The 18,589-nt window shown below is 41.3% G+C and overlaps 1 protein-coding gene across 6 annotated transcripts in view; it reads right to left on the bottom strand.

The window, feature by feature from the left end:
* Positions 1 to 3,387: 3,387 nt before the first annotated feature.
* The window catches only part of elavl4 (ELAV like neuron-specific RNA binding protein 4), a gene marked incomplete at both ends in the record, with an annotated part of 69,041 nt that continues 53,839 nt past the window's right edge, over positions 3,388 to 18,589 (bottom strand). For 4 of the 6 annotated variants that reach the window (XM_079157502.1, XM_079157503.1, XM_079157507.1 and 1 more), the window contains 3 exons: positions 3,388 to 3,715; positions 6,749 to 6,787; positions 12,062 to 12,287. In XM_079157502.1, the coding sequence (XP_079013628.1) occupies positions 3,388 to 3,715; positions 6,749 to 6,787; positions 12,062 to 12,287 (593 nt within the window). Of the gene's footprint in view, positions 3,758 to 6,748; positions 6,788 to 12,061; positions 12,288 to 18,589 lie in introns of all 6 variants that reach the window. The other 2 variants (XM_079157504.1, XM_079157506.1) reach the window with 2 other exon arrangements.

The following is an 18,589-nucleotide window of genomic DNA, read 5'->3' as shown; positions in this document are numbered from 1 at the left end:
AGAACAACATTCTACTGGGGTCGTTGCATAATTCAAGCTCCCGACGGCGGGGAGCATGAAGGGGTCTGGTTGTTTGGTTGGTGGGTGGGTGGGTGGGTTGGTTTGTTGCCATTATGACGTTAGAAAACTATGTGATTGGATGGCGCAGATGATGACGGGATAATAATGACGATATAAGATGACCCGGCCTGTCAGATGACTGAGGTGTGAGAGAGAAGGATGTACTTAATGCGAGCATGCGTCTGAGTGTTTGAAATGCTCTCCACACACCTCCTTCATGTTTTCAAGTCTTAACAACAAACAAAAAAATCCAATTCCGTATATTTATACTTCTGGAACCATTCCCTTACCTTTCACCTTTCAAAATATATAATATATATCATATTAGAGTATATAAAATATAGAATCGGTACAATCCCTTTTCAAACCTCCAGAGTACTTCTTAAGTATAGCAACAACTGCTGTAAATAACAGTTGGTGTGCAATGGTAACAATTTCTCATTTTTAAAGATTTGTTGGTATGTCATTTGAAAACATGATGAATATTTTTAAAAATAAGTTTTGACTCTTAAGTGATTTTGACCGATTTAGTCCAGTGCAATGAATGACCCTCAAACAACAACGGGCATTTGCTCCTTTTTAAAATGTATCTGCCCAAGCCTCCAAGAGCTGAATGTTATATAAAATGTTTTACTGAAAACTGAAAACTATGCTTTCAGACCCACATTTTTGCATAAGGTTTCATCACAAAGCGGTAGTAAGTGGAGGGAGGGTGTGGACGGAGTGGCTTTTTAGAACAACACAAACTTATCACGGGTTATATTGAACCAGAACGACTGTTTATAACATTCTATTAAGACTAAACTTTATTGAAAAAGATCTAAAGATTTCATTTTAACAAGACAAGAAAAAAGCAATAGCAAATTTAACTATTAACTAGGTTATGCATAGCGAGTAACTGTTTCTAGTAATAAGGGAAGAGCGTCCCCCAACCCTCCGGACATTTTTTTCAGTTTTCTTGACTTTTAGATTTTTTTATATTGTAATTTTGATATATTGGTACAAAGCACGAACGTACTAAAAGTTCTCTCAGTGCAGTGGACTACTGGAAGAGCCTCTCCACTAGTCGCTTTGTTCCCTTTTGCTCAGAAACGCCCCCTCCCTGTACCAGAATCACGCAAATACACAGACAATGAAACAAATAAATACATAAATACACAGATAAATTAATCAATTAATAAATAGATAATAAATACAAATAAATAGAAAAATAAATAGTTTAAAAAATAGATAAGTAAATAAGCAGATAAACAAATACAGTTATATTCTAAGCTTTTGTTCGGTTTCTTTTGCCGCGGTAGCTAACTGAAAGTTAATCCAAATCTTTTTTTTTCTCCACAAGCAACATGACAACAATTGAACAGTTTCCTCACAAGTTTTTCTAAGTAACTGAACCACCACTTCATAATAAGTTGTCATATGAAAAAGACAAGCTCAAACAAAAGAACAGTGACAACTCATATCGTACAGTAGATATTGTAAAACAAATGTAGACTATATATGTATATATATATCATCTATTTGTACACAGCAAATAAAGACACAGTTGTCATAGATCCTTTTTAAGGAAACAAATATCTAGACTAACGGAACTAGCTAATCATCATTTAGTTTTGACAAACGTTTCACGCTCAGCAAGTAACCTAAAAGTCAGCAAGCCAAACAAAAAAAAATACAAAATCAAAATTTGTTCAGTGATTCTTACAAGGCCCAAATTCGTTCATCTGGTTATTCAGCAAAGAAATAGTCTCACCAGATTTTTGGGCCAACAATAAACAAATATTAAACAAAGAACAGCAGCTCAATTCAATGCCAACATCAAAGTTTTTTTTTTCTTTAAACAACACATAGAACAACAAACTTGGATATTTAAGATATGTGAATAATGTAGTATAGCACCTACTGTTGATCGCTAAAAGGAAGTTCTTTTCAAATGTAAGTTCACAAACGCAGAGCGAAGAAAATGATATAGATAATGTATAGTATGCTCTCTAAATGGATAGATGTGTATATATCTATTTACTGATATCCCATATTAACTGATGACAAAAACAGGAAAACAAGTGGACAAAGGGTCTTCTTGCTTTGGGCTCTGGACTATAAGGATGGTTAGGCCTTGGAAAGACCCCTCTCCCTTCCCTTTTGGGTATCGCTGTTGAATAATTACGCACTAGTACATATGTGAAAAATTACCAAAATCACCTGCCTCAGTTTGCCTCCCTTCCATCTACAAAATCACTGCCAACTTGGATTTCCCAAAAAACAAACAACCTTTGATCCTATAAAGTACCACGGCAGAACGACGAGACAAGGTGGTGCCCCCTCCCTCCCGCCCCGGACCCCCCTAGTTAGCCAGTCAAAATATTTTTCTCTTTTTTCAAATCCAGATTCTTGTAAAAATTCTTCAATAATTATTATTTTAATTATCATTTATAAAAATAGATCTTCTTTCTCTTTATTTTTATCTTTTTCTAAATGCATTTTTTTTCAAGCAAAGAGATCTTCTCTTTGGCAACAGTGTTATTTTTTTTTTCTTAAATTACTGAACGTGTCATCAGGAAAGCTAACCCATCCCCTCCCTCGCCCCATCTCCCTGAACCACTGTGAGGAAAGACATTATGTTTTGTTTGCGATACAAAACAAAAACAATGTTAGAAATTCTTTTTTTTTTTCTACATCAGAGTTTGTGGGATTGTGGAATCCCATCTATAATAGATAAGGGGAACTTTTTGATACACACTAAAAATGAATGAATGGTTCACCAATTTAAAAAAGAGCCCCCTCCCTTTTACCGACAGGGAGGTATATAATACTAACGACAGTGGATCCGGATTTACAAAAGAAAAACAAATCCTGAATCAAGACAGAGAAAAGGTTTCAATCTAAAAAGGACATTCTCTTCTCTGAAATAAGGGGAAATACAGGGATTTGCTACTGTTTACACAGAAGAGAGAAATAATTTAAACAACCACAACAAACAGAAAGAATATACAACAAAGAGAAGCCTGCATTATCACAGGAGCTTCCAAAAAATTCATGAACATTTTTCATCGTTTCATTTTTGTAATACATAGGCAACATTGGCTTATAGGTCCAAAGTTATAATATAAGCCATTTCTAGTTCAATTTGTTTGATGGTTTGTCGGTTGCTTTGTGTTCCGGTTGGAGTTTGGGTTTGCTGTGTTGGATGGCTGTAGTAGGGTGGTAGTGGTAGTGACTGAAGGGGCTAAGGGACGGGTGGAGGTGTGGGAGGGGGGGGGGGGGGGGGGTTGGGGGCAATTTGGGAGCAGACAAAGTCGCGGGGCAACTGCTTCTACCTGTTAAAGTTCAGGACTTGTGTGTCTTGTTAGTCTTGAAGGAGACTTGCAAGACGCGGTCGCCCAACCTGTAGCCGTTGAGACTGGCGATGGCCATGGCCGCCTCGTCGTAATTCGTCATGGTGACGAAGCCGAAGCCTTTGCACTTGTTGGTGTTGAAGTCACGGATCACCTTGACGTTGTTGACCGCGCCGAAGGGCCCGAACAGCTGCCAGAGCACGCTCTCATCTGAATCTGGCGACAGGTTGTACACGAAGATGCACCAACCGGTGCCCGTGTGCCCAGGGATGTTCATGCCAACCAGGCTGGTCATGCTGTCAATGGTGATGGGGGAGAACCTGAGAGGAAAGGGAGAGCAGAAGACGGGGAGAGAGGAAAAAGAGAGTTTTAATTGAACAGGTTGAAGTACACAGTTGAACAAAATGTTTGCATCTAGTACATGAAATGGCCATAAACTGGTGAAAAACCTATCTCCATCAACAAGCTGTGAACCAAATATTCAAAGATAATCCTCCCTCCAAATAGAAAAGCTTGCCATGCCGCTAAACCTTCTGATACGCATCTGTCTACAGCCATGATAAATAATAAGCTTCATCTTTTAACTCTTTACAGTGTATGGTTCAAACTACAGAAAAGTGATCTCCAAGCTAAATACACATCAGATAATTTAGGATGCATATGCATGCATGTTTATTGTATGCGCGTGTTCATGTCTAAATGCACGTGTCTGCATAGCTACTACTAAATGAGCTCCTCAGTTCTGAGAGGAATGTAAGGAGTGACGACAGTGCAGAGCCGTATTTCCGCTTAAGGAGATGCAGATGAAGGTTCTCTCTTTGTGTCCTTGAGTGGGCTCCTTCAGGAGCTAAATTGCAGGAAGTTGTTGAATTAAACCGTTTCTAGAAATCCATCGAAGATCATGCACCAGCCTGCTAAATCTGTTCTCATTCGCCTCATAATCTTCTCCTTTTTCTTGTGATGCAAGAGATTTGAATCCTCAGTTGACTTCACTTAATTGCCTTTCCGCTCAAAGGAAAAGGAAAGGAGGAGAGAAAAAAAAAAAAATCACCACTTTTAAATAAAAGGTAAATGAGATAAAAAGGATAATTTCTTATGCCACCTCTCTCCAAGAAACGACTATAGGCATTATTGGGTGTGCTTTAATTGAGATTTCCGCTTTGCTGCAGCTGTCTCAGAGAAGGCTGCTTTCTTAATGAAAGAGAGGGAGGGGAGAGGGAGCAAACTAAATGGAAAATGGAAGCACTTTACGCCCAGTGGCATTAAGGTACAAAGTGTATTCCTCCCACTCCTCCCGCAGTCTGCAGGGTGTTCTGTTCTGTTCTATTCCGGAGCTGGTGGCACTGATCGATAGCGCCGCTTTCTGCTCAGGGCCCCCGCCCTTCTCACTCTCTCCAGCGACTATATATGGCCGGCAATCACTGCGACCTTCCTGCATGACTTTGGTCACGCAGAGTTTGCTTCTGGCCATTGTAGTTGCCTTGGACGCTAATGCGAGCACCTAGGGAGGTTAGCGTATTGTTAGTGAGGGCTCTTGCTCTTTATAGACTTTTTTTTTGAATGCATTAAGTGACATAAAACAGATTACATTAGTGTGTGTATGTGTGTCTATGTGTATATATATATATATATATATATATATACAGACACTTACACACATTCTGTATGATAACATGAATTAGATTATAGTAACCTGTCCTAAATCTATGACTGAGATACAAGGGATTTTTCATATTCATCTATTTCATATTTGCTGTAAAGCAAACTGTAATTTAAAGGGTTCCCAATCCTTTGTTCATATTTTCTTCAGTATCAAAGAATCTCTACTGGCTTCACCACGTCGAGGCCTTGTCTGACATGCTCGGCTGCATTCATGCCTCTCCTGCTGGGCTCGGGGGGGGGGGGAAGAAAACGTGTGGTGATTTATATGCAAAAGCTGAAGTATGTGAACGTGTGACGGTTTGGAGGCTAGCTAACTGCGAGAATGTGGCGATGCGCGTGCCTGTATGTACATGTGTGTCTGTGTGAGTGCACTTGTGTGTGTGTGTAAATGTGCATGCGAGCGTACCCATCAGAGCGGGACCGAACACTAACCAATGTTACAGACGAGACCAGGGGTTGCATAGCAACAGTGTAGCTGACCAGATATCTATTCTGTCCTTTCTAAAGCCAACCATCTCCAGCTCTTAACATCTTTCTTCTCTTTCCTTTCAAATAATAACCTCAGATCACTGAAAAGCACTTCTAAGTTGATGGCATGCTTTGCAATCAGGACGGCAGGAACCAGACACTATTTTCACCTTTATAAAATTATAAAGAGACTCAGAGTGAGGCTACTGTGCTTATCGGGCTTATAACAGCTTTTCAGGGGAACTTGCTAAGGGAGCATTTCTCTCAAGATAAAACTTCATCTCTGTTAGAGTTGCTAAACTGCCTTCAGATGGTGTCCCCTGTGCTTGCAACATGCAAGATGCCAAGGTCAGCACATGAAACATCTATCACCACAGTTTCACCACAGCTCAGGGTGATGTAAGACCGTAGGTAGCGGGAAAGCAAAATGAAACAGGGAGGCGAAAGGAAGGAATTCGAGCAGAGCAGTGCCGAGCAAAGCTGGAGCTGTCTGCAGTGAAACAGCATTTCCTGTTTCCAGCAGGGATCCAGGTTCATCCAGCCTCATCCTGTGTCCTCGCTGAACACTACCTCATCTCAGCTAGTACTGCCAAGAAATTAAGGCAATATGTCATTTTGTCATGGCTTCCACCGCACAGATGTACTTAATGTACTTAATACTTGATGTCATAAAGAATTGTGTACATACTTGATGGTGGATGTAGAGAGGTTTTATTCTAATGGTGTAGTGAGGTAATACCTAGATAATCAAAGTGATGCATAAAAAATAATGTTCCCAAGCAATAGCTGTAGAGTGACAAGGCAGGAGAACCTGAATCCGGTACAAAACAAAACACACCTAGAAATTAGGAGTATTACACCAGAGAACAAAATCCATTCAGTACACAGAAACAACCCAAAACAATCCCAACAACACCAGCACTTGTCATAATCAAAACAAAGCAAATTCATCACCACTGAAAAGAAAGACTGATTTTCTTTTTTTTACACCTTAAGTGATTGGTAGGCTTTTAAAACGAAACTCAGGGTTACGAGAAGAAAACCCAAACAAATCAAAGAACCAAAAATGCAGTTGACCTTCAACGAATTGTCAAACGCAAAGTGACGGCAAAAATACAAGGAAATGTAAACTAATAATAATTAAAAAAAGAACAGAAAAAAAGGATATTGAAAAATCATTGAGTCAACATGGACATCTGGCATTGGGTGAAGTTTTTAATTACCTCTTTACGCCATAGGCCATATTAAGCAAATTGTCCAGCCTGTAAAGAGAAGGAGGGTTCTGGGGTTAATGGTGGGCAGATGGTCGACTCACTCAATGGAACTAATGTTAAGTCCCTGTAGGAACTGCATGGTCCTCCTCACTCAAGAACAAACAAACCCATCTATAGTTGGCCCATTACACCGAGGAGCCCCACCAGAAAATGCTATCATCAGTTAATGAAGCTACAGTACCATCAGTGCGGTCGGCCACTGCGCTACTTCACAGGCTAGCTAATGCTAGCTAGCTAATGCCAGAGCAGAGTGTTACAGGAGCATCGACGTTACTGTAGGTGTGACTGGTTAACTGTTATACAATACGACAGCAGTGGACACTTCACTATTACAGTCACATACAGAGCACTAATGGCGGCACGGCGTGAACATAGCATGGCACACGGCTATACCGGGATGCTAGGCTAGCCATAGCGCTATGCGAGGGCAAATCATCGGTTTACTTTACATGTAGAAATTGCATGTGGGTATCCATACAATTTATGCCACCATATTGATGGTTTATTTGAAGCTGGAGAAAAGAATCTTTTCACCAACTATGGTCTTTAATTAGTGTTAACTCAATTGAGAGAACGCCTGAGATGACAGGAAACGATCCAGAGTTCTGTCAGTGTAATGGTTCGGCATTTGAATGATGGTGAGCGAGAGAGGTGATTATGATAAGTATGTTTTCTATGAGGTGGACCAACAAAAACACAACTGAATGTTAAACTAGCCATGAAGTTGCGAATGTCTGTCTTTGTGGTCGGGGTCAACCTGTTAAGTGCTAACGGGTCAGGTGGAATGGCTGAGTGTTAGTCAGAGGGTGTCCTCTGTCTAAAAGGGTTAGGTTTTGGGAATTGTTGGTGGTTTCATAATAACTAGCCCTGTGAGCGACAGCCAGTCAGCCAGTGTGCAGTTTGTGTGAAAGTGTTTGTTTGTGTATGTGTGTGGTTTAAGAACCCAGCGCGCTGTGTGTGTGTGTGTGTGTGTGGTTGTGTGTGTGTTTGTGAGCTGGACTTCAGAAACCTGTAGGCTGTATGAAATGTGGGCCCTCTTGGATGGATGCAGTCTGCTTGGTGACTCAATGACCTTCATTCCTCACTTGGGTCTGGCCTGTCTCATGTCTTATTAACTCTTCTGGCCTAATGGAAAGGGGCCACGGCTTATTGAGCAACAGCTGGCCAGCGACACCTCGTTCCTCTTGAAAACACTACAAACTCTCTGACTTAGCCTCGCCTACGCAGGTTGTTTCTTCTTCTCTCTTTCAGTCAACAAGCATTTGATTTCTTCCAGCACAACTGCTACATACATACAAAAAAATGTATTGAATATTTTTGCTTTTTATCACAACATGATCCTGGTAACTACTCTACAATTGCACCATTCAAAAGCTACATTAGTTTTTTCTCACACGAGAAACACAGAACTTAATTATTATTTTATTGCAATTAAGAAAGCAATTAGGTTTTGAAGGATTTGTATTAAATAACTTGTATAATAACAATCACAATAATATTAATATTGATCATTTCAAATTAAATTTACATTGCATGTTAGAGATGACAGATCAGTAGTCCTCTAATCAGGGACAATTAATCACCGGGATGCCAGGTAATTGTAGTTAAGTACCTTATTAATTAGAAATCTGAGTACTGAGGATCAGGACTGAAGAGCACTGTAATAACCTGTTCTCTAAAATGGTTTATTTTATAGTGGCTAGTTGCTGTTTTTATGTTTATGATGCATTTACATTTTAAAAATATCTAAATAAAGTCATATCTTAAGTTCAGCTGAATTAAGTTATGTAACCTTTTTACATTTTATACAAACCATCTGAGTTTTGATATTATATTTATATTTTGTAGGACTACTTGTTGTTCGGGTTCAAAGTGTGTATGCACTGTCGCACTTTTCTCTCTTAACATTACCAAAACGTAGGATATACGGAATCATTAAAGCAGTAATTAGCCCATTATGTGGGAAGGGAACAAGCAGGCTGCTTTGTGGGTAAACGAGTCAATTGGAGAGGGTGCTCAGAGGAGAGGAGCTCCAGGCCCGGGAGCACGAAGACATCTGCTGGCCGCCGGGCCGTTGGGCCACAACAAAACAACCTGCTGCTAACTCTCTCTCTCTCTCTCCCTCTCTTTCTCTCTCCCTGTCTCCCTCTCTCACTATCTGTCCCTCTCGCACATGTACGAACGCACACTGATGCACACTCACCACGCAAACACTCTGCCAGCTTTTCACACTGCCTCTCCAAGCTCGATATAAACAATAGGGCTTTTGTGCTTTCTCTCAATGCATGTTGATGGGGGAAATGGGTGTTTTTGTCTTCTCTCTTTTTTTTTTTTAAACAATCTGTTCAATTAAAATTGGCTCCTGCCCTGGATATAATAAGGCTAATTTGCTAATTAGTACCATTAGTTAACGACAGAGGATCGGAGACGAGCCGCGATCTTGGGCTCGCTGTTCTGTGTGTTGAGTCGGTTATGTTTGCTTGGCTTGGAGAAAGGACCATGCTGTACAAGCACATTATGGATAAACCATGTGATGTAGTCACACAGGATTGATGCGTTTGTGATTCTATTCTTGGGTCTTTTAGGGTCATACAAGCACAAACTTGTATGTTAAACAAGTATCAGTTTTACAATCTGTAATGGATTGTATTTCCAGCGCTAATTTACATTTCATTTTGTTTCTGGCATACATCAGTAGATCATTATTGCCAAATGTTTTTGTTTATAATAAGTAGTTTTACATTTAAAACACGCTATTGCATTTCTCACTTTAGATTTAATTTAGTCTTCATAAGGGATAAACAGAGCAAACAACAGCTCAGGGTTATTACATTGAGCACATTTTTAACTTCTACAGTGTTGCGTTGTGGCTTGAGAGCAGAGAGCAGGAGCACAGAGACACGGTGCGGAAGTGTCCCGTGGTTGTGAGTTGTGATGAGAAGCGACAGCTCTCCTGCGGAGCCTGTAAATTGGCTTGGCGTATCACAGACACACAGCCACGCTACATCGCTCAGGTGTCACACCAGGGAAGCCGCTCCAGAAGAAAAATACCTTCCAAGCTCTGACTTTGATAGAGAGTAAACAGCACGACTGGCTTAGTGTTATTGAAAGAGAGAGGAAATTGTATAAGCACACATTCTCTCCAATTCTGAGACGTTCCCGTTGGATTGGATGATAGAGCGTAATATCATACAATCACCTGTTTCTGTCTTGTGTTTTGTTGAGGTGAAAGGTGACATGACCTCAATAAAGTAAGCCCAAACTCTCTGTAGGTGTCATATAAAACATTAAAATATATATATATTGTTTGCGTAATTAGTGAGTGGCTGGAAATGACCAGGGAGGATGCAATATATACAGTGTTTCAGCCATTTACTGTATATGGTGTATTGTAACTTGATAAATTACCTGGGCAAAACATTTTTTTTGAAAACAGCTTTAAGGTATTTCATATGTACTCAATTTCATCAAGTTGAAACAAGGTTAAAACCAAAATCCTTATATAAATTTTGATGTCACTTGTCTTAATTTGCCCTTTGTTTATTGGATGTAAGACATTAGTCTGTCTTAAATAACTTCCAGCTTCTAATGCAGGGACTTAATACAATAGATTATGTCTAGTAAATCCTGCAAATGTGTTTTTATATTGACAGTGTATTTGAAGTGGGTCAACTACAAAAATAACATTATGGTTCATTGGATCACTGTGACCATATCATGCAGAATTAGGGCTTTAAAGTCAGAGAGACAACGAAGCTTTTGTTTGATAAACAGTTCCAATATTATAATCCAAATACATGTTTTCTGCCCAGGCTACTCAGGGAATATTCTGTGTTGACATGATGGCAGCATGATGAAATGAGGAGAAATACGTAGTTGTGAACGACAGAACCCCACAGTCTCTTATGAACAGTTCCTCTCTGGTCCGGGTGGACTCACACAGAGCGCTCACAGGGTCTGATTTATTGACACCTGCACCAGGTGCAGAGCTCACACCTGCCATTCAAAAAGGGGGAAAGCCTTTGCTGGAATAAATGTTCACAGGAGAAAAGTTGCATCACTGACGTTGCTGTGACTCATGCGCTCTTTGTGCGGGTGTGACATCCCCTGTTCGAACATTGCAAATTGCATTTGGTGCAAATGTTTTCTAAATCGGGCCTGTTGTTTGGAACAGACGTGTTTCCTTTATTAAACTCATTTATTGTTACTTCAACCAAGAATATTTGCTATCGAGTCTGAGACTGATGATGTTAAATATCCACATATAGAATCCTGTTTGTCATTTAATGATACCAAACACACAGAAGCTTTCCAAATGTTAATCACGCCATCAATCAGACCCCATTAGATGACATACTTGTTTCAGAATTCATGATATGATCTATAAACTAGTACTGTTTGTAAAGTTTGCTGATGAGTATTACTTGCTTAACTTGAACACTTGAACCTGGAGATTCCCAACCTTTTGGGCAGATGGCCCTCGTGACCCCATTGTTGTTCTACATCACATTATGCCTATACTGTACATAATGTCTCTGGCATAGAGCTGGGATGTAGGAGGAGCAGGTTCCTGGAAGTATATTTCCCACTCTGAATCCCCATTAAAAGGCTCCCAGTTTATGTAACAATGCTTTCGGTTTATGTGGCAGCCATTAGTTTTAAGTATTACATAGTAATATTATGTATTAGTAACACATAAGTAAATATTTAAGCTCGAAACCCCCCCCCCCAAATTGAACAAAATGCACCTTGTGAGACATAGTTAACTTCTCACCTTATGGTTAATGTAGCATATACAAGCCACAATCTTTGACATTTGATCAAAGAACCAGATATTTTCAATCGTCAAACACGAGAGTCTCACGTCCACAAGTGTGAGTCACGTGACATTGTTTATGGAGAGAAAGGATGGGACTTTTACTTCTGGAACCAGGGGCACCTGAAATGGCTCCTCCCACTTTGCAACTCTATGACACATTATAAGCTGCTTGTCGAGCAGGACTGCCTTCGGAATTACAGAACAATAGAATCCAGTCACTTTAAATAGGAATTTCGATGAGGTCACCAAATAAATATCAGAAAAAACCTGTACACTGGGTCAGCTCCCAAGGTTGGGAAACTCTGCATTTTACACATCTCTGGAACCAGTTACCCTGTATGCATTTCAAAACACTACCTGAACCCTTTCCCTCCTTTATCCTGTCTCTTCCCTGCCCCACTTGCTCCTCCATGACCCTCTCTATGCACCGCCCCAGCACTCACCTGAACCTCTGAGCCTGGTGGTGGAGGGGGCCTGGGTATCGGCGATTGGGGGACTGGTAGAGTTGTGACAGGAGGGCTTGGCTGGTCTTCTGGCTGGGGTTGTTGGCGAACTTGACCGTGATGGGCTCGGCGGCCCCTGTTGGCTTCTGTCCGTTCAGGCCCTTGATGGCCTCCTCAGCCTCTATCCTCTTATCAAAGCGGATGAAGCCCACACCTCGGGAGCCACCTGCGGGGCCAGCAGATCAAAAACAAACACAGGCCCCTTTTACTTTACAGGGTTTAGACACAACATCCACGGTCCATACATTTCTACCTACGTGTTCGGCTCAATTTTGCGTTTTTTTACAGTCCGACAATGTTAAACATTATTTTTCCAAGTAGTAGTCTTTTAATTTTAATTTTTTTTAAATCCTCTGAAACTAAACCTTGTGCTGCATTTACAACGATTTACAGTGGGTGTGGAGAAAGAGGTAAGACAGAGATAAATAGTATAGAAGCAACACACACACAAACCGTACACTGTGCACGTGAGGCTGTATTGTGGCATTGGTCTCGAGTCTGGTTAAAGCCACACAATCCAGTCTTCCTTCATGCTAGCTCCAGTCACAGTCAGCCGTACACACACTCCTCATGCATTGTTCTCAGTGACATTTGAGCCGTTTCCTTGGAGATATTTTTTGACTGCCACCTGAGAGGAACATTCAGAGACTGTGCTCCATGGGAGGTACTTATTGGTGTCTGTGAATGCGTCCGTGTGCGTTACTGACTGTATATACAATAAATATATGTATGTGTGCATGTGCGCACTGGTATCTATTAATGGATGCTGTGCCTTGTTTTAATGAGGCTGCCTAGATGGCCCAAAGGATGCTCGCCCAGTGACAGCAGCACTCTGCCGAAGAGACTATTTACATAATACTGTGTGTGCACACAGGCATGTCTGCGTGACGGAGACTGAATAAAAGAGAGGCAGTGAGAAAGAGGGGAATTTCGTGTTTGAGCATCATTGTGTGCAGTCTCTTTCTCACACACAAAAACCCTCCTTATTGTTATTCCACATTTTTGTACATGCCTATCCCTCTCCCCAGCTCTTTTTTATACTTCCTGCTGTCTCATGGCGCTTGCTCCCCTGAATTCTTATTCGGAAGAGCACCTCGACCGTCTCACTCCCCCTTTTGTTCTTTTTTCTCTCTCCAGCACACAGGCAGCACAAGGTTATTTACTTTCCAGCCTGGCGTCGAAATAAAAAGCCACTCTTTGAAAGCCAATCATTGATGAAACATATCGTATATATCTCAGGTGGAGCTTGTTATTAATCATTAAATAATTTACTGATGTTATTTGTATTATTTGAAAAACAGTTTCAATTGGAAAGAAAAAAAATGTGAAACACAAATCTGGAAATATTTTTTTAATATAGTTTGCAGCACAAAGAAAGTTTACTTGACTCATTTGCACTTTCTCTGCAATTTTCTCGCCTTTTTCCAAATACTGGAAGCATTGCAAAAAAAAAAACATATCCACGGTAAGCTGTAGGGATCAGTGTCCTCCTGCAGCAGTAAAGTACTTCAAGGTGCGATAGGGAAGGAAATAGGCAAAAACTGATAACCAATTAGTTTGTTGTTGAGGTGTGTAATATACAAGGTTCTGACTCTGCAACTGTGAAACAAATCAACAATCTTAACTGACCACCCACACTCTGCTCTGCACAGACCCAAACAAAAGCACTTGCCTTCCGCCTGTTGGATGATCTCATTAACTGCTATTCATCGTAAATTATTCTGTTTTATTCTTTCTTTTTTGTTTTACCTATCTGGCTCCTTCTCCCCCGACAGGCTTCCACAATGTCCACTTCCTAACATCCTCTTGTGCCAACTCTGTACCTGTACATTTTAGTTAGCTTGTCAGAAGCAGAAAAATAACAATTCTAATGGGATCTACACAGCGCAAACAATAACCATTGCTGTTCCTCCGGTATTCTTCAGTTATTACTGTAGTTGTCATGCATGTGCTGTATGTGAGGTAAAATAGAGGTCAGTGCTGTGTCTTTGGGGAGAGCTGTTTGTGTGCGTCAGTAAGATTGGTAAAAGACTTTTTTTTAGATTTGAAAATGTAATAAGCATTAAAACTCATCCGACACCGTGCTTCACCTTGATATTTGGAATCCGCCCAATTTCACAACAGTCTCCTGCTGCAAGGCACTTAGCAACTCCAAAAGGCTTGCTCAAGGGCACCTCAGCGGTAGTTAAGGAAGAGGAGAGCATCGCTCGTTCACTTCCTCCGCTGAGACGAGAGGAGGGAGGGGAGGACTGTATTCGTCCTTTAATCCTCACACTTGTTTGGCATTGAGCTGCTCCTAAGCTGGTTCTGGCTGGAGGGCTTCTGGACAAATGCTTGGCATACTGATGAAGGCACGGCACAAACGCACACATACAATACATACGCACACACATACTTAAGTGATGACTTGAAGAGGTGCTATTGAGAATGAAGTGTGAAAAGAGCAATAGAGGTGTCCCTGATCATTTGCAATCCTCCGTGACTGATTGCGGGTGTGTATATGTGGGAGAGATTTAACCTTTCTATGTGTGTACTTTTGTTGTTCAAGTGTGCACTAGCTACTCTTGTCCTTGAGTTTGCACATAAGCATTGTAAGGAAGTGAGGTGGTAGTTGACATCATCACCCATCATTTTACAGTGTGTGTGTGTGTGTGTGCATTGTCTCCTATATGTGTCTACACACTATAGTATCCAGCGCAGACTAGAGCAGTCTTGAGATATAAACACAATTCACTTATTTAAGAATTCAAAGTGGAATAAGAGTAAGCCACTATCAAGGGCGCTTGCTTCAGGTAGTGAAATATAATGGATGTTCTTTGACAGCCACATTGTTGAAGGTTGTGCTGAGTAACACTCCTGCTTTACTCCGTTCTGTATCGCTAGAGAGGAGGAACAGATCGATGTGAAGGAAAAATATGTCAAGGTGGAGTGGAATGCAATCTAACATATATATATATAGAGGTGTACAAAGTGTGTGACAATGTAAAAGCAACCAGCATCAATCATTGATTTGTCTGCTGATTTCATCTGACCAATCACTAGTTTCTTTTCCCTTAATTTGAGCTTTGCATACCTAGCTTGGCTTTCTTTATTATCCCGTAAAAATGTGTCTCAATGTGTTAATATAAATCACGACTCTGTTGCTTGTAGCTGTTAACCCGTATGAAGAGAGACCAGTTCTTTATGATCATGTACAACAGTAGAATAAACAAGGTTGGACTTTAAGCCCATCTGTTCTTACTGATGAGTATATCTTTAAAGAAGACTCATACATTTATAGTTTAATATTTTTAGTGGAGCCATTCTTGAGCTTTTGTTTGGACACATGTTTTCAAAATACATGTTTCATGAGCTAGGTAATGTTTGCAGCAGAGCAGGAGGACGGTGCATGTGGGATTGACTCTACAATAAACTACAACGCCCATGTTCACGGTACTGAATGAACAGGTCACCCAGTGTGACGGGTGTGGCTCATTGTTGTGTTTTCGATAAATGCACAACAATGGAGGTCTATGGCGCAGAGGAGCAGGCTCCATCAGGGTTGGGCGACACGGGCAACAATACGATCAATGTATTGTTAATGTTTGTTCTTTTCATGGCATTTGTTGAAAATAACAACATCCAGAAGACCACCAGACTTATCCGTATCCTGGTATTTATCAGAAAGAAAAACTACTCGCAGATGAAATTAATGAACTAGTTTTAAAAATGAGTGTGGATTCACGAAGCAGATTATTCAAAGTGTATTCCGCTGTTTGTTTATTACCACTCTGTCATGCCATATTAACGTTGTAAACCTTGAAGAGAGTTTATTTTTCTCCCGTTAAACATAACAAAAACAAACTTGCAATCTACGAAGCAAGCTGCCAGTCTCGGGAGTCCCACCTAATGACTGTCCTTTCAACCAGCCCCAGAAGCCTCGGCTACTTATCAACCGCCAGCCAGCCATACAGGCAACATTAGAGCACAATGTACTTACTAAGGTACAGCAATCCGTCTTTCTCACTCTCTCCCTCTCTTCTTCTCACTCTCTTTTTCTGCTCTCCCTCTCCTCCACAGTAATCAACAGCGGCTTATGTAACTCTCTCTACCTGTGCTTATCTCTCCCTAACACACACCGACAGGCACATTGGCTGCCTTACTAATAACACGCTACCTCAATCTGGGGAGGGGGAAACAGAGAGAGAGAGAGAGAGAGAGAGAGAGAGAGAAGTCGGGAGACGAGAAGCGAGTGCTGGGGGTGGGGAAGAGTGCAAGGCAGGAATGAAAAGGAGAAAGGGAAAAAGTGGAAGTGGAGGAGAGAGGGAGGGAAGGACAAAAGGAGAGAAGGTGATGGAAGAGAATGTGAGGAGGTGATGCTAAAAGGATGATGACGACGACGATGATGATGAAAGGAAACAGTGCTTTTCTCGCTCGCTCCTGCCCAAACATAGCCGATCTTTCTCTAAAACCTACTATCATTTCCCCAAACGCCGACTGAGAGAAATGACTGCTCCTCTGAGAGACCAGAGGAGAGGAGAGTTGTGAGAAACCTGGCTGCTGCGTAACGAAAGACACATTTCTGTCTCTCTCTCTCTCTCTCAAACACACACAGCTTCATGCATCTAGTGCATTGTATCATTGTAAGCAGGGCAAGCCCATGCACTCACTAAGCTAGACGCGTGCAATGATGCACGCGTACATAAGCAAACATGTTTTCAGCCGCTCTGCCTCTCATCTTTTTATCTTTTACTTGAGAAGCTATATTGTGGCTTGCCATTCCGAAAGACTTGATGATACGGCAGAGGAAGAAAGAAATCTTATTCCTGCTATCTTCTAATCATGGGGAGAAAAAAAAGAGCAATGTCCTTGTTTTAAGTCACATTATTGTTCCTGGGTACAGATGGCGTTTGAAAAAGCAGCGAGAGGAGAGGCGAAGAGACTTTGAAGAGTGGAGGTGCCCTGTGCTTTAGCCTCTGTCAGAGCAGAGCTTCAACCATCTGTCTAATGTGCGTGTGCGCATGTATCAATGTGCATATCTGAATGTGTGTCGGCTACCACAGAGGCAGTTGCATTTGGATTATTGGGGGGGGGGGGGGAGAAGCTAAAGGCAGAGGGACAATGATTCAAGTCGTCCCTCCCAGAAAGTGCAACTCTGCTCGTATTACCTTGACCGTTCTGTTCTCTGCTGCTGGACAGGCAGAGAACAGGGATTCAGTGTGGTGTCAGTCTGAAGGGGAACATCCATTATTCAAGTCAAGAGAGGAGAGAACATACCAACCATACAGAGGAAGGGTGATGCATTTGAGATTTTAAAAAAATAAATAATTGTGCAAACGTGAACGGTCGGAGTACGAGAAGAAAGCAAAAAACAAACTGTAAAGGCGAGCAGTCTTGCGAGGAGACGTCTGTGGCTCCACTTTCATGGCTCTGGAAAAACAACAAGCCACACTACGATGTGGCATTTCCCTGACCTTGAAATGCATGTTGTTTTGGTATTTCTGTACCCAGCACAGCAGGCATGGCACAGAGGTGGAAGGAGAGACAAAAGGAGACGGGAGTTTCATGCAGATGAGGCAGCACAGAGAGATGCTGGTGTTTTAGAGAAAATTGGCTTTGGTGGTGCTGATCTGTTTTCAACGCTCCGCACACGAATGAATTTCTGAACTGATCGTTTTGCAGATTTCACCAGCAAGGGCAAGCTAAATGATACAGAATGAGACTGAATAAAATAAACAATTTGGATTCAACATATTCCAAACAATAGTCCCATTAAATTCAGTGTGACAAAAGAGAATGCCAGCAGATTATTGAATAGCTTTTACTACTACTCACGACCGACATTGCTTTTAGACTGTAAGAATTATTTTACCCTTCAGTTGGTGAAATCACGATAGCCAAGTAAAAGTAGTAGGACAACAATGGGTGTCCATTCTGCAGCCTCTAACGTGACAAAAGCCAGAAAAGGGTGCTCTTTTTATAAGCAACCAACACCAGGCTGCTGCAGAATGTAGCGGTCACGAATGTCTATGAACCTACTCGCATGAAACCGATCAGTTGTATGTTCCTGGGGAGACTTTTGACACTCTCCGGTCTGTTTGTGTCTCTCTCTTTCCTCTAAAAATACCAAATTACAAGGGGTAACAGCTTTGTGTGCTTCCTCTCCAAGTTATCTGGCAAAAGTGGCGTTTCAGTTGTGCGAAAGTAAAATAGCTTTGGTGAAATTTGACAGGGGGGAGTCACAAAGCAAGCAATCTCCAAACAATTTAGTCAGCGGTGGTGCCATTATTGTTGCACGTGAACATCATAACGTTTTTTTATAGCCTCCGACAGAGTCAGTAACTGCACACAACGGTTCCTGTGAAGTCCAAGTACAAATGTGCAACGTCATACACACCAGACACGACACGACCGGACTTTCAATACCTCCATAAACAAAAATGTAACTTTAAAAGACCCATCATGTGCTTCTGGCAGCATATCTGTAAT

This window comes from Pholis gunnellus (assembly GCF_910591455.1).
Source record: "Pholis gunnellus genome assembly, chromosome: 4".
In the NCBI taxonomy this organism is placed as follows: Eukaryota; Metazoa; Chordata; class Actinopteri; order Perciformes; family Pholidae; genus Pholis; species Pholis gunnellus.
This window is presented reverse-complemented; position numbering and strand designations above follow the sequence as displayed.